The 15,935-nt window shown below is 35.7% G+C and overlaps 1 protein-coding gene across 1 annotated transcript; it reads left to right on the forward strand.

Annotated features, from left to right (window-relative positions):
* The first annotated feature begins 2,320 nt into the window (after nucleotides 1-2,320).
* slc6a1l (solute carrier family 6 member 1, like) lies at nucleotides 2,321-15,142 on the forward strand. Its single transcript, XM_046872761.1, has 15 exons — nucleotides 2,321-2,539; nucleotides 3,556-3,792; nucleotides 4,832-4,963; nucleotides 6,518-6,618; nucleotides 7,573-7,682; nucleotides 8,227-8,359; nucleotides 8,697-8,831; nucleotides 12,154-12,257; nucleotides 12,377-12,501; nucleotides 13,094-13,206; nucleotides 13,408-13,539; nucleotides 13,686-13,788; nucleotides 14,242-14,342; nucleotides 14,502-14,669; nucleotides 14,761-15,142. The coding sequence occupies exons 2-15, from the start codon at nucleotides 3,630-3,632 to the stop codon at nucleotides 14,866-14,868; spliced, it is 1,728 nt and encodes a 575-aa protein (XP_046728717.1). The 5' UTR covers nucleotides 2,321-2,539; nucleotides 3,556-3,629; the 3' UTR covers nucleotides 14,869-15,142.
* The last annotated feature ends 793 nt before the right edge of the window (nucleotides 15,143-15,935 follow it).

Raw genomic sequence — 15,935 nt, forward strand, 5'->3', positions numbered from 1 at the left:
CTCTGGTGCCACTTATCCCAAAAGACAAAAATATATCCCAAAAGTGAAGCATGATGTGGTGTGTTTTGCTGCAGCAGGGACTGGGTAGCTGGTCAGGGTGGAGGGAAAGCTGAATGGAGAAAGTACAGAGATATCCTTAATAAAAACCTATTTCATAGCGCTCAGAATCTCAGTCTGGGCCGAAGGTTCACCTTCCTATATGACAACAACCCAAAGCAGACATCCAAGACAACACAAGAGTGCCTTAGGAACAAGTCTGTGAATGACCTATCATGACCCAGCCAGAGACATGACTTGAACCCTATTGAACATCTTTGGAAAACCTGAAAGTGGCTGTCCAGCAACAGTCCCCATCCAACCTGATTAAGTCTGAGATGAATTGCCATGAAGAATGGCAGAAAATCCATTAATCCAGGTGTGCAAAGCATGTTGAGTCACACCAAAAAATACTCAAGGCTATAATTATTGCTAAAGGTGCTTCAACTAAGTACTGAGTAAAGGGACTGCACACTTATGTACATGTGATAATTTTATTTGTTCATTTAAATAAATATTTTTTATTTTTTTTATTTTTTTTTTTACATATAATCAGAATTCCGTTTTCACTTTGTCAATATCGGATACTTAGTGTAGATGAGAAAAATAAATACATTTAAACGATTGTAGTATGAGACTGCAACAAATCACATAAATATTTTCAGAACCACTGTATATCAATTTAACCCTTTAGAAGTGTTTATTTTTCAATGTCATGTCTGTAATCATTTTTTTAAATAATAAAACTCTGAAATATCATGTTGCACACATGTATGCAGAAAATGCAATGTGTTTCTTATTGAAGCTATTATGTCCAGGAAGTTCATTCAACGGGTTTTATAAGGATTTGATGCCCGTCTGTGTGAGTCTCACAAACCTTCTAGGATGTCTTGAAGGTTTTCAATGACTGTCGAAATGGGGGGTACCATGAACTATCATTCTTAGAGCCCATCAATTTAGATGGGACTTCTAGGGATGTTTCCCAAAAAGAGACATATTTACCCAAGTGACTTCCAATGACAGAGCTACCCTGACAGCCATGATACTGTAAACCTTCAAAATATCACATGTACAATTTGTCATTTACTAAACACCATTCTTTTTTTCAGGAAGGTTAATTGATATAGAATGACTAAAATGGATATACCAATTATCTACATTGGATCTTATCACTGGGGCAGACACATCTACACACACACACACACCCACACACACAGTCATACAAAAAGAGAGAAAGCAAGAGATATCAGGCCTGTAGAGCTGGGAGACATGGCTCATTTGGCAGGCAGGCAGGCAAGTACAAGCAGACGGAGGGAGCTCTTAGCCTGGAGACTGAGCTTTCCCGACAGTGCAAGATGACTGACATATGCTACTGATCCTGCTTCTCCAGCTATCTCAGCGCTTCCACCACCTCGAGCGCTGATCTCATACGCTGCTATCTTTACCACTGCTGACTATTTATCCACACACAATCTGTTCATTAGAAATCCTAGCTATTCCATGCTGTCATATATAAATAGAGGCTATGGAAAGAATCTGCATAAAGTATGTCAGGAAACTGACAAGAATGGAAGTCCTTAAAATATTGCATAAAACAGTAAAACATTAAGTTAAAAAGTGATTAAAGTCAACATTCTCATTCCATAGCAATTACACTGGGGTTTCAATTTTATTATATGTAACCCAAAGCAACGCTAACTATAATATTGTTAACAATGCTATGTCCATCGCTTCTGATAAATGTGAGAAGGTCCATAGAATGTTTCCTCCACATCTCACCATTTATTTTTTATTTTTTTTAAATCTCCCTGTATTACAATGATTGGGCATGAGCTAATTGATTATGATGTGTGTGTGCAATGGGTTAGTGGCTGTCTGTATTATAATTTATCTTCAACAGTCTAATAACACATTTTATACATCTAAACTCCCATATTTAATTAATTCAATTACATCTTTTATGTTTCTTGGACGTCATACAGTCGTGATTTTGAATAGGTTCTTTCATTCCTTTGCATCGTTTTTTTTCTTAGAATTTATTCAACAGCAACAGGGCTGGTGGGAGCTAACTTAGACACAAGCATGCCCAGATAAATTGCTATACATGAAACACCCATTCACACACACACACACACACACACACACACACACACACACACACACACACACACACACACACACACACACACGCACACACACACACATAGTATTGGAATTAGGAGATCGACTCCTCTGCAATAGCCCTGGGCACTGTGAAGAAGCAATATACATATCAGAGAACAAGTCGAAGCTTATTATCCATAGCTCAATATCAACCACAGGTCTGCCAGGCTACAGAGGCCCCTGAAATTGATGTAAGAGAGGGTAAAAATTGCCTCGACCGCAGTGCTGGGAGAGTTTCTTTTGACTTTGTAATGGGCTGCTGAGCATTAGGTCTCATATGGAAGTCCTCCTTTGGCTTTTTGTTGTTTTATTCAGCCGAGACATTCTTCACATCTGACAGGTACAGTAACTTTTCCTGTCTACTTCCTGTCCAGTACTTGATGACACTGACTATAGACTCACAATTCTCTGCTTTTTAATATACCGACTTAACCCTTCAAACAACTGACACACCAACATTTAAAGACAGTCAATTTCATTTTGGAAGTATTTATTCTAAAACATGCAATAAATAAACATCAATTCCATCATAGTTATATGATGATATTCACAATAAGACTGATGTGCCTGGTATATTATAATGTATATTGCTATATATACCATGTATTATTACCTACTGCACCTTCTTTGCATTCATCACCCTCATCCCTGTATATATGGACCTCATACCCTATTTATCTACTGTTATTTATTGTAAATAGGCCACTTATGCACTTTTGTTTAGATGCTAACTGCATTTCATTGGCGCTGTACATGTACCTTGCACAATGACAATAAAGTTGAATCTAATCTAATCTAATCTAATCTAATTTAATCTAATCTAATCTAATTTAATCTAATCTAACAGTCAGTGAGAATAAAACAAAATGACCCCGAAATTTGACTGCATTTGTCAGCACAGTATGGTTTTGTAGCAAAAATATTGGTCGAATTTATTAGCGAGTCATAAAATAAATGTATTTTTAAAAAAATTCCATTTTATGTGTCTATTGTGACAACCTCAAAAAAAGCCTTTAGTTGTGGTAAATACTGATGTCAATGGGTGTGTAATATTACTATATTTAAAAAAAGAAATGCTACATTTTCTTTTGATGATAATGGGGACTGAAATCTGTGGACATATAAAATAAGTTTAATTTACAATTTAGTTACTTTAGACTATTCACACAAACTTTGGCCTTGACCTTTAGCTGAATGATCTGTGTTCTGTCCACTACTGAAGATCTGCACAGTTTTTGTTGAACAATCACATTAAGTATTGGACATTATTACAGCCAGGTATTGAAAAAATATATGTATTGTTTAGTAAACTAGTTCAGTCCTTAGGTGAACTGTGAAACTTCATTAATCCTGCAGTGGGAAAGACAGGGGATAGCACAGTACAGCTCAATTCACCATCAGAGCTTAAGCAGGCTATTCCATTTGAGGACATGAACCAAAGTCTGACTTCTGCTCTGAATGAGAACAAGGAGGACCTCCCTGATCGAGGAACCTGGAAGGGCAAGTTTGATTTCCTGCTGTCCTGCATAGGCTATGCCATTGGCCTAGGAAATGTCTGGAGATTCCCATATCTTTGTGGAAAGAATGGAGGAGGTAAGAACTATATTTTGAGTTAAATTCAAACTCGTAATGGTTTCATGATGAGTTGTCTATGAATGCTAAAAAACTTTAAATCACATCTTACATTTCTGTTGTCTATATGTTTGGGTAATATGTAATTTGATTGGACAGTGTGTCCATAGTCTACTTTGGTGTACATACTAAGAAGAAAAAAAATCTAGATTATCAATTTGATTCTTTATTTACCTGACAATCATTAGTATGCTGCATAAATATGCAGAACAGTCTAGGATAGGTACAATCATCCCTGCATAATTATGACCATTAATTGTGCTGTTGTGCTGAAATTATTCACATTTGTTAACATCAAATAATATAAAACATTAATTGATGCTCAATAGGAAAAAACAAATAATCTAAGCAAATCTAAAGTAGATATTAATTAAAAAAATAGCCATAAATAATAAAATTTTAGTCCTTACTTACCAGGAAACTCAGTATTCTACTTAGTTATTTTGGCTGCAATTTTTGTAATATTCAGGTGAGGAAATGGCATATTATTAGCTGGGATAATGTCAGTGTCCTACTGTTCCCTACTTCATTAGGCTTGATGCCATGTGCCTGCTGACATGTCCTCTAAATAACTGCATGCACACATTGATTTCTTTTGAGCTGCAATCTGTGACTCACCGGTTGAATAAATAGCCCAACAGAAATAGCATCTCACTGTAAATTGCAGGAAACCATGACAAGATTCCCTTTTTTGAGGATTCAGGAAAAGAGCCCTGCAGTTTTTTACATAATGAAATTGCTTTTGATTAGTCTGTGACCATTCTTACTATTTAATGGGATCACAGAAATGTATAAAATGGTATCCATCAAAATGCAGTAAAAGATAGTACTAATAATTCAGCTAATAGGCTGATAATCAATTGTATTATTATTAGAATTGCATTTAAAGCAAAATCCTTTAACCAAGTAAATGTAGTCAGAGTTAAATGCAATAAGATAGGGTTAAAAAAAAATAGAGAATTAATATAGTTGTCTGAGTACTTGATTTTATTTATTCCAGGAGCATTTCTTATTCCTTACTTCACTACCCTGGTGTTTGCTGGGATTCCTTTGTTTCTGCTGGAGACTGCACTAGGACAATACGCATCAGTGGGGGGACTAGGAGTCTGGAAACTCATACCAATGATGAAAGGTATGAAATGTACACACTCACTTAGGCATGCATAAAAAGTTTTAAGAATCAATCACCTTGTTAGCCATTTTGCATGGATTAATCAGAATAAAATTTATGCCATTATTACCAAAGGACACATATCATTACTGCTATATTGATCAGATTATAACGGCAATGATAAAGTACATTTAAAAATCTTTAAAAAAAAAATTATATATATATTTAGCTATTTATTTATAAAAAAATGTAATTGAAGTAGGTGGGAGCTTACACTTGTGTGACTGTTAAATCTGCCTGGATGTGTTGCTAAAATGGCAGCTGAGTGGTAGAACTGAAATATCCAAGTGGTGCAATATCCTAGGTAACAATTATAGGATAAATCTCTATTATCATAACTATCATAACTCAAATATAACTTTTTTTATCTGCAAAACTTTAGTCTTTAATCATTTAATGTATACAAAGCAAATCCTCAATTCACCTGCATCCATCACCATCTAGTCCCCATTAAAATCTTCTGTACTAGGTGAATTATTTGATAAACTAAAAATCATGTATGAGTTCCTTAATTAGATCTTTTTTTAACTGTGTACCTTATATAATATGGTGGTGGATGATTCATGGACATGCAGTGAGACTCACATGACCGTAGCTGACACCAGTGTACACAGTAGCCTAATGTCAGTGCTAGAATGAAATCAGTTTGGTAACCAAACTCAGCATTGCTAAGCATTGGTAAGAAATGGGCACTAAAAATGACTACATTTTGAATAATATTCTATAGTGCTATGCATGAGATAAATGACTAACAATACACTTAACAAATAGACCAACGTGAGTTTTACTGATTTTTTTTTAGTTTCTGATAATTAAGGAGCAACATGCTTGAGGTATGCAAGCATTAGGCAGTTAATTTCTGTCAGACTTGACAGTTATTAAGTCTGAAAATCCCTGGCCTCATCCAGCAGATGCTCTTGACTACTCCTGCCTTGGTCTTAATGAACAACAGATGTACTCCGGTAGTAAGCATGTTGGTGATACAGAACTTTGTGTGAGGACACCAAAGTTATGACAGCTGATTCAATGGACGATTTCACTTGGATGCTATATATTTGTAATTGCTGGAGTCATACAAACTATGACCATAAAGGTTTATTGCTACCTCCAATATTCACACTATGCTTGTACTGAACATCTTTTTTGACACACTTTGCACTTTGCATATTACAAATGGAATACATATATAGGAGAGTAACAATTTGTAATACTACAATTCAATGTTGACTAGAAGATTATAGGTTCCTCTCAAGGTCTTTTCTTCGTGGTATATCAGGGAGTGCTTCTTTAAGCTCCGGGTTCCTGGTTATTTTGTCTAGTGTTAAAAACTATTTTGCTATTTGATTAACATGCTTTCTTTCTTTCTTTCTTTCTTTCTTTCTTTCTTTCTTTCTTTCTTTCTTTCTTTCTTTCTTTCTTTCTTTCTTTCTTTCTTTCTTTCTTTCTTTCTTTCTTTCTTTCTTTCTTTACTTGTCCCATTATGTGCTTTATTTCTGACTTTCTTCTCATCCTCAGGTGTAGGTCTGGCTGCTGCAGTTTTGTCCTTCTGGCTAAACATCTACTACATAGTCATAATTGCCTGGGCTCTCTACTACCTGTTCAACTCCTTTAAACCAGTATGTATAGCCTCTACGTTGGATCAGTCAGTCTTATTATTCATTTTTGCTTCATTCATTTTCATTATATCATTCATGACTGCATCATTTAATTGCTCGTTGCTTAAATGCATTTCTAAATAAATCCTCTTGTTAATCACAGCATTCATTCATTTATTCATTCACTCAGAAATAATTAGCCTGTATTCCATACCAGCCACACAGTGAAGTAAATGAGTTATAAGACCTTAATGGTATTGAGATTCAAAACTGTTCCCTCACTTGCTTTACCGAGCACAATGTCCCGATCTGACCATTCTGTAAGAGGTTATTTTTCCAGGTCCAACCTCCATTGTTACATTCAGGGAACTCCATCCCTTGCTGGGTCTCTCTCCATCTCTCCTGAGTGCATCATCCTAGTTTTTTGTCAACCCATCTTTGCTCTACAGTGCACTTTCAAAGCCACTACAGAAATAATAATCATCCGGGCTTTTCTTTTCTTTGCTTGAGCAGAGTGATATTTTCCATGACGGCTCTCTGTGCCACGGGAATAGAAACATTCTCTTTTCATTGTTGAACAAAGCAGACTTTCACAAAACTTCATTCCCAGCCTCCTAGCTCTTCACTCTAAAATGTAACATTTAACAAGACCTCTATTATTATTATATAAAAATCTAGCATTATTTGTTCCCCAAATTTTATCAGTATGAATTTTATCACTGATTATATGTTCAAGTTCTGCAATGTACAGTGTTTTTTGTTGTTGTTGTTGCTCTTACAAACATCAGATAAGGAGTTCATAATGAATGGTCTTATACTAAAGTCAATAAAATCCACTACTGTACTGTACTACTGTACTTATATAACAAAGCTGGAACTGAAAACCACCAGCTAACCAGGTTTGTCAATTTACCCATCCATCAATTCAGCCAACCATCCATTCATCTTAGAGTCCGCCTTTTCATATTTTAACAGGATTTGCCTTGGCAGAGTTGTGATAACCCATGGAACACTGAAAACTGTTTCTCCAACTACAGCCTGACTGACACCACCAACCTCACCAGTGCTGTAACTGAATTTTGGGAGTAAGTAAAATCTGATCTACCTTTTACTATAATAATATGCATCATTACTCAAAATATAGGCATATATGTATGTAGTAACCAGTAACATCTGTGCACACATAGAAAGTATGTCTTGCCAAGGGTTATAGTTCTGAGAACTGGAGTCTCAGATGTGTGTCAATGATTGGGTTAAATTTCTCCTCTCTCCTTCTCATCATCAAAGAGAATTGTTAAAGCCTCACCCCAGAGTGAGCTCTGCCGGCTGATGGATAATCATGTCAGAGTTTGTTGGATTCAAATCTGAACTCTGAAGCTTGTAAATATAAAATTGAGCTTAGATTTTCACATCTCAATGTTTTTAAATTCCTTCAAATCAGGGTGATTGGTGTAACACAGCTATAAATAGCACATAAACAGTATGTCTAATGGTGTCATCAGCCTTTTTTTTTTTTTTTTTACTTCTGGGACTTTATTGATTGACTGATGAGACTTAAGATAAAGTGAATGTGGCCCAGCCAAGTTGCAAGGCAGATCAATAAAATATGTCCTGTGTGTATCCTTACAGAAAAAACATGCACCAGCTAAGCAGTGGCCTGGAGGAGCCAGGTGAGTTGCGCTGGCCGCTGGCTGGGACTCTTGCTCTGGCCTGGGTACTCGTCTACTTCTCTATCTGGAAAGGAGTAGAATGGACTGGCAAGGTGTGGCTGGCAATGCATGCTTATTTCTTTCTTTCATGCTTATATGACCTTTCCAGAATTCACAAGTGTCTGTCCGTTTTCTATTTCCAGTTTGTTATTTATTTGTTGATATATTTCTAATTTAAATAAGAATCTGCTTTTGCCACTCATTATAAAGACAATTACCTGCATTCAAGCACAGCAAGGACATTTGGTTTATCCTTGCTGCCAAAAGATAATTAGATTGTGAAGCCATTAGCATATATGCACTCTCAAGTGGCCCAAAACATTGATGGACATTGCCAATTAAACAGAGTTTCATTAATGTACATAAGTGTTCATGTTTCCTTCTCCTTAGGTGGTCTATTTCTCTGCCACTTACCCATACTTCATGCTCTTCATCCTGTTTTTCCGAGGCATCACTCTCCCTGGGGCTAAAGATGGCATTCTCTTCTACATCACCCCTGACTTTAACAAGCTAAAAAAATCTGAGGTAGTGTTCAACGGCAGCCAGGCTTATTTGTTCAATTGGGGAATGTTTGCCTTAATGAAGAAGCCTGTGCAATGTTCCAAACTGTACAAAATCAAGTGAGAATGATTAGGTAAATCAAATGGATTAAAAGGGAAAAGAGATGTTTCACCATTACATGCTGACAATATACTACACTATGTATATGGCTACAAATTAATTACTAAAGAAAATGGGAACAGTAGTCAAACATCATGTCTCACACTTGCACACACTGTAACTCCTAGAAGCAATTTAGTGTGGTAATTTACCTAGAAATTTTCACAAAATGCACACTAATACAGGGGGCATATATAACACTCTACACCAGCAGTAACTGGGGCTTGGAACCAAAGATGGATTCTGGGGGTTGTTGTAATTAAAATAATCTATTTTTACAATCATTTTCCAAAAAGACAGAATTTATGCAAACATAACATACACTACTGACAAGTTTAACTCCTGCTAGTGCAAAACAAAATAAATAAAATTGTATTATTCTTGAGTATTATTTTATTCTTAGTGCTTCTGATTCAGTGTCTGAGAAAAGTATTGTTGTACCAATTTTGGTATTATGTACCAAAATATAAAATGGTCTGGGAATTTTTAAGCAAGATTGAATTTTTCTGCCTAGAATATATTTGTGAGGATTTTGTGATGGCAAAAATTCATTTCCCGAAATGACTGAGATTTTTTTAAATTAATTTTTTTTTTTTCAGCATTTCAAATCAAGGATTACTTTCGGTCAGATTCCATCTCTAACAATGTTTAAATATTTTAATAGGTCACATTCTAGGAATATGTGCTTAATTTACACTTTGAAAATCATGTTTTGATCTAGACTATTGATAAATCTATACTGTTTATTATCGTTGGAGAATTCAGTCATGCAAATCTCGAATCATTTCCCCTAAATTCCATAAACATGTGGACTTTTTTTTACACAAACATCCTTGGCGCGTACCATGCGAAGCCCCACCCCCACCTAGGCTACTCAGACCACATCTCTGTTATGCAAATTCCAGCATACAGACAGCTTGCTAGACGTGCCAAACCTTGTTCTGAAACAGACAACCTCTGCTCTTCAGGACTTTTTTTGAGTGCACTGACTGGGACATGTTTAGGGAGGCTGTAACCAATGGCAATTCCATCAACTTGTAGTGACCAGCTACATCCGCAAGTGCATCGGTTACGTGACCATCTCCAAGACCATCACCACACACAACAACCAGAAGCTGTAGATGACTGCAAAGGTGCATGTGCTGCTAAACTCTAGAGACTCCCCCTACCTTCAAAGTAGGGGACACAACAGCCTTAAGAACAGCATGGGCCAAACTGTCCCGAGCCATCAGAGAGGCGAAGCATGCACACGCCAAAAGAATCCATGGAACACTTCCAGGACAGCGTATGTGGCAGAGTATTCAGGTGATCACGAACTACAAGACAACTTCACCTGCTTGTGACGGTGACACCTTCAGCTCAGATGCACTGAACGACTTTCACGCCCTGTTTGAGGTGCAGAACTATGTGGCGGCAAGGAAAACCACCCCTCCTCCCAACGACCAGGTGCCTGTCTAACCACAGCTGAAGTGAGGAAACTCTATGCAGAGTTAACCTACGGAAGTCTGCTGGAACAGCCAACATTCCTGGCAGAGTGCTCAGGGAATTCAAGACCCAGCTACCACCCTCATTGGATGTCATGCAGTTTGCGTATCGTCCAAACCGTTCCACCGACTATGCCATTGCCACAACCCTTCATCTGGCCCTCACTCACCCGGACAATAAGGACACATACGTATGAATGCTGTTCATAGACTTTAGTTCAGCATTCAACACATTTATCCCTCAGCACCTGATTGAGAAGCTGAGCCTACTGGGCATGAACATCTCCCCCTGCAAATGGATCCTGGATTTCCTGACTGGAAGACCTCAGTCAGTCCGGATCGAGAACAGCATCTCTAGGGCTGTGTGCTGAGCCCACTGCTGCTCACTCTGCTGACTCACAACTGTGTAAGAAGTGCACATGATGGTTGTTTACTTCAGGAAAGCACAAAGTGGCTATTCTTCACTGAACATCGATTGATTCATATCACATAACTGTTTACATGCTGTTTTGCACACCTCTCGATTGCTGTGCTAGTTGTTTTGCATGACGTTGTTTTCATGTTTACTATTATGTGTTTTGTGTATCTGTCCCACACTGTCCTGTATGTCTTTTGTCTTGCACTGTTTGCAGTAGATTGCTAGATTTATGTGGCTAGAACAACTTACTTTAGTCCTTAGGTCTGTGTTCATTTATGTAGCTCTATGCTGTGTGATGTAGCTCTATGTTGTTTTATGTTGTACCTGGTTTCTGGAGAAACGTTGTCTCATGTCTCACTATACTGAGGCAGCTACAGTATATATGGTTGAAATGACTTGACAAATTAAATTACAAAACAAATATACTTAATTCTTTTACCTAATATAAATGGCAGCAGTTACAATACAGTCAAATATACCTGCAATGGCTGTAAATAATACTGAAAACCATACAGATTTCCAGTTTTGCATTCAAGCCTTTAATAAATTTCCTGGTTACACCTTGCAATTTTTTGACTTAACTGTACATGTTAAGAGAAAAGATTTAATTCTAACAAAATATTTTTTTTTTAATAAAAATCTAAGAACTGGTTATATCAGTCCCCCAGATGCTCCACTACCTCCATATGTAAGACTGTTTACAGCATCAGGTGTCACCCAAATGTGGATGATTTCCCATCTGGTTCCTTTTAAGATTTCTAACATTTTCTCAAGGAGTTTTGCCACCATTAGCTCTGGCTTGCTCATCAAAGATAATTTAGATTTCACATTCATAATCTCTATATATTTGTAAAGCTGCTTTGTGACCATTTCAAGTGTTAAAACACTATACAAAGAAAACTGAACAAACTATTCAAATGGCAATTAAGGAGATGTAAAATTAAGCCAAGAGAGCAAAAGTTAAAAAATAAATAAAAACAAACAATAAAACATTGATTCTGATGATGATTATAATCAGAGGGCATACTTTTCCATTTAACACATTTTATTTATTTATTTTTTGACATTTTTAATTAAAAAAATACAGTATAGTTGCTGCCTTTTTATTTTAATTTTTTTAAGAATAAGCAGGTTGTGTTTTAGTGGAATCTGGAATAGATTAAATAAATTTGCAATAACATGCCATTAGGATTGATATATATGCAAAAGACATATACCAGTTCTTAATAATAGATAACGAAAAAGATATTACCTCAAATGAATGTATCCTTCCTGTATTCTTTAGGTGTGGCTGGATGCTGCCACTCAGATCTTCTTCTCTTATGGTCTGGGTTTAGGTTCTTTGATTGCTCTTGGCAGCTACAATCATTTTAATAACAATGTGTACAGGTAATACAATCCTTTTTTCTTTTTTTTTCAAACGAAAGTTTGTGCTGAAAGCAAATTATGTAGATTTCAATTAGACATTTACTAACTTGCATATTTGTGAAATTCTCTCTATGTTGCAGAGATGCCATCATTGTGTGCTGCATAAACTCATTCACCAGCATGTTTGCTGGTTTTGTCATCTTCTCCATTGTAGGATTCATGGCCTACATCACAAAAAAACCAATTCAGGAATTGGCTGCCTCAGGTAAATGTATCTTTCTTGGAAACATATAATGTACTGTATGAGTATATTCACAGTATACAAACACCACAAACTGCTCTGTAAAAAAAGTCAACAGAATGCTAAAGTTATTCATTTATTTTTTTAATTTGAATTTATGATCACATTTATGTTATATAGTAAATCAATTTCATTTGGGTCATATTAACCTGGGATTAAGCAAGTAAATTTAATGTCTCTCTTAAAGAACTAGGGCTTGTCATTATTAAATAAAAAAATAAAAAAAAACATAATTGAATAATCAAAACTCATATTGCTTTGATTGAACACCATGCTGAGGAATAGGTTTTGTAACCCTTTCTTTAACCCAAATTCTTACAATCAGTATATTATACAGTCATAATATAGAATCGTTTGTAGATTCTGATTTTGCATGATTAAAGAAATCTCTCTCTCTCTCTCTCTCTCTCTCTCTCTCTATCATTATATGATTAAACAAAGGTAAATGTTAAATAGACATTTCTGAAATAAACTTAAGATATCTTCACAGATGTAGCTGAAATCTTACCAAGTGGAGCCTTCAATCTGATTTAACTGTGTGGTTGTAAACATTCAGGTCCAGGCTTGGCGTTTCTGGCATATCCTCAGGCTGTGACTCAGCTTCCCATGTCCTCTCTGTGGGCCATTCTTTTTTTCTCTATGCTTTTGATGCTTGGACTAGACAGTCAGGTAAAACACAAAAATATTTTAACATTCATTATAATTATTATTATAGAAAGATGTTTCGATATGCTAAATGACATAGAAAGTCTCAGTATTGAGCACCAAAAATACAATAATAAATCAACAATAGCTCAGTAAATCTTGACATAACGAGGCCACTTTATATGCATGTCAAAGCAGCAGATTAATGGTCTTATTTCTCTAAAGTTTTGTACTGTGGAAGGTTTCATCACAGCTTTGGTAGATGAATATCCCACCATCCTCAGGAAGAAGAAAAAATTATTCATCCTCCTGGTCTGCCTTATATCGTTTATCATTGGCTTGTCCAACATCACACAGGTAAAGCACATCTGTATAGAATCTATATTTTATGCTATGTTAAAACACAATGATACTTGTGATACACATTTATTTTCTGCAGCTTAAATTTAGAGGAAATCTTATCTTAAAACATATATTTATCATGTGTGCATCTTGTCTTCCAGGGTGGCCTATATGTGTTCAAGCTCTTTGACTATTACTCCGCCAGTGGGATGTGCCTCCTCTTTCTCGTCTTCTTTGAAACGGTTGCCATAGCCTGGTTTTATGGTATATGTTTAGGAATATTAGAAGAACACTGCAGTGTTTTTAAACCCAACCTTTATCTAATGTAAGGTCTATGATCAGTTGCTATAAATAAATAATAAATTAATATCCTTTTTCATACGAAATAGATTTTTTTTTACAGAGACATCAGATTTAAAGCACTCGATAAATCATGATATCCAGAATAGAAAGCTGGACAAAATGCAACAGCCTACTTGCCTTTATTGACAGTATGTGCATGCGACCAAAGAGGGTAAAAAAAGGCTGAAACATCACTGATTATTGTTGCAATGATCAAATTGCAAACTCTGACATTTATTTTTCTTAATATTTTATTACAGGCTGCTCATTTTAACAGCACTACCCAAAAGCATTTTTTATAGGCAAAAAATACTATGAAACACTAATAACTTTAATTATTATTTCTGCCTTCTTGATATCTCTTTTTGACTGAAGGAGCAGATAGATTCTATAGAAATATTGAGGAGATGATCGGCTATCGTCCATGTGGCTGGTGGAAACTTTGTTGGCTCTACTTCACCCCATCAATCTGCTTGGTATAAAAAAACTATTGGTCTGAAAATTATTGTGGTAGTGATCTATTCCCATTATTTATACACTTTGTAATTTTTTTTATATTCTGCCTGATCCAAGGATCATGGAATTGATATTTGTAGATTACTTATATAAATGGTGATTGCTTTTTTTGTGTGTAGGGGGTTTTCACCTTCAGCGCAATAGAGATGACCCCTCTGACCATGGGCAAGTATGTGTTCCCAGGGTGGGGACAGGGCATCGGTTGGCTCATGTCCCTCTCTTCTATGCTGCTCATTCCTGGTTACATAATTTATATGTTCTTTAACATCAAGGGAAGCATTAGTCAGGCAAGGCTGCTTAATCATTAGAACTGACTTTATAACATTAATATAACTGTACATGGTGTTGACATGTAGAAACACTGTATATCCTCTACAGAGGTGGCACAAAATGACAAAGCCCAGTGAAGATGTCAAGCCGAAGGAAGGTAACCATTCAATACTTCAACAATATGAAGGAGGAATAATGGGAGACACTTCTGTCTGACGTCACCTGAAACCTAAGAGCACTGGAGAAAAGCATATTGGCCGAAGCATACATATACAAACAAACAAAAAATAAGTTCTGTTAGAAATGTACATTTGTAAAAGTTATAAGCTTGTACATTCTCTAAAGTCTCAGTGTAATTGTTTACCTCTAAATATATATTTAATAACTAGTGTGTCTAAATGTATATTTCGAAGTATTTATAGTATTATACAGAATAGATCATATTTAAAGTATTTATAGACTGACCTTACAAATTATTTATACAATAAAACTCTACACAACACATGCAGAGTCAATTTTCTGTTAAGCCTAAACACTGGCTGGGGTGTCTATTTATTCATTCAGTTCAGCATTTTACCTACCTGCATAGTTTGGAAGATACAGTAGTGTAATACTGAAGAACCATGAGGAAACTCACAGCATACAGTACATACAAACTCTACAAAACTCTAAAACAAATTTGGTGTGCAATTCCTGTTTTCTCATCAAAGGATTTAAAAGTATGTTTTGAACCGATCTTTTACAATATTTTACCTTTAGTTTATATTATGATAAGACTAGGATGCATTGGTGGCTGAAGCACACAAACCATGTGCTTGAGTTAAAGTAGAGATACAGTAGGAAAGATTTTCACTTGAGTAAAAGTACAAAAGTATTTGCCTTTAGATGTACTTAAGTATCCAAAGTACTATGATTTATTATGTCTATAATGTTCCTATTATCATTTTTAGACTCTTGTTTAACCCCTTACAGAAAAATGTGACATACTCAGATCTTCTACAAATTCATATCTCCACTTTGAATCTTGATAGAACAAAACTAAGTACACATTTTTGTTGGTTTTGATCTCCATAACATACTGTATGTATTTAGAGAAGATTTGAGAAAATTATATTTTTTACCCAAATTTTGAAAAACTGCAAGGGGTTAATCAACTCAGTTTATGTGAAACCGATCTATTAATAGTATTAACGAGTCAAACACTGATTGATATCAATCAAAATTATTAAGAGCCTAAAACCTTCTTTTAAGTTTTTTTTTCAAGTAACCCTAGTTCCCTGAGG

This window comes from Silurus meridionalis, chromosome 18 (assembly GCF_014805685.1).
Source record: "Silurus meridionalis isolate SWU-2019-XX chromosome 18, ASM1480568v1, whole genome shotgun sequence".
Lineage (NCBI taxonomy): Eukaryota > Metazoa > Chordata > Actinopteri > Siluriformes > Siluridae > Silurus > Silurus meridionalis.

Bases quoted from the DNA above. Each gene is read 5' to 3' on its own strand.
- slc6a1l (XM_046872761.1), top strand. From the start codon at position 3,630: ATGAACCAAAGTCTGACTTCTGCTCTGAATGAGAACAAGGAGGACCTC. The intron at 3,793-4,831 runs GTAAGAACTATA...TATTTATTCCAG, and splicing joins TTGTGGAAAGAATGGAGGAG to GAGCATTTCTTATTCCTTAC. The intron at 13,207-13,407 runs GTAAAACACAAA...ATTTCTCTAAAG, and splicing joins TGCTTGGACTAGACAGTCAG to TTTTGTACTGTGGAAGGTTT.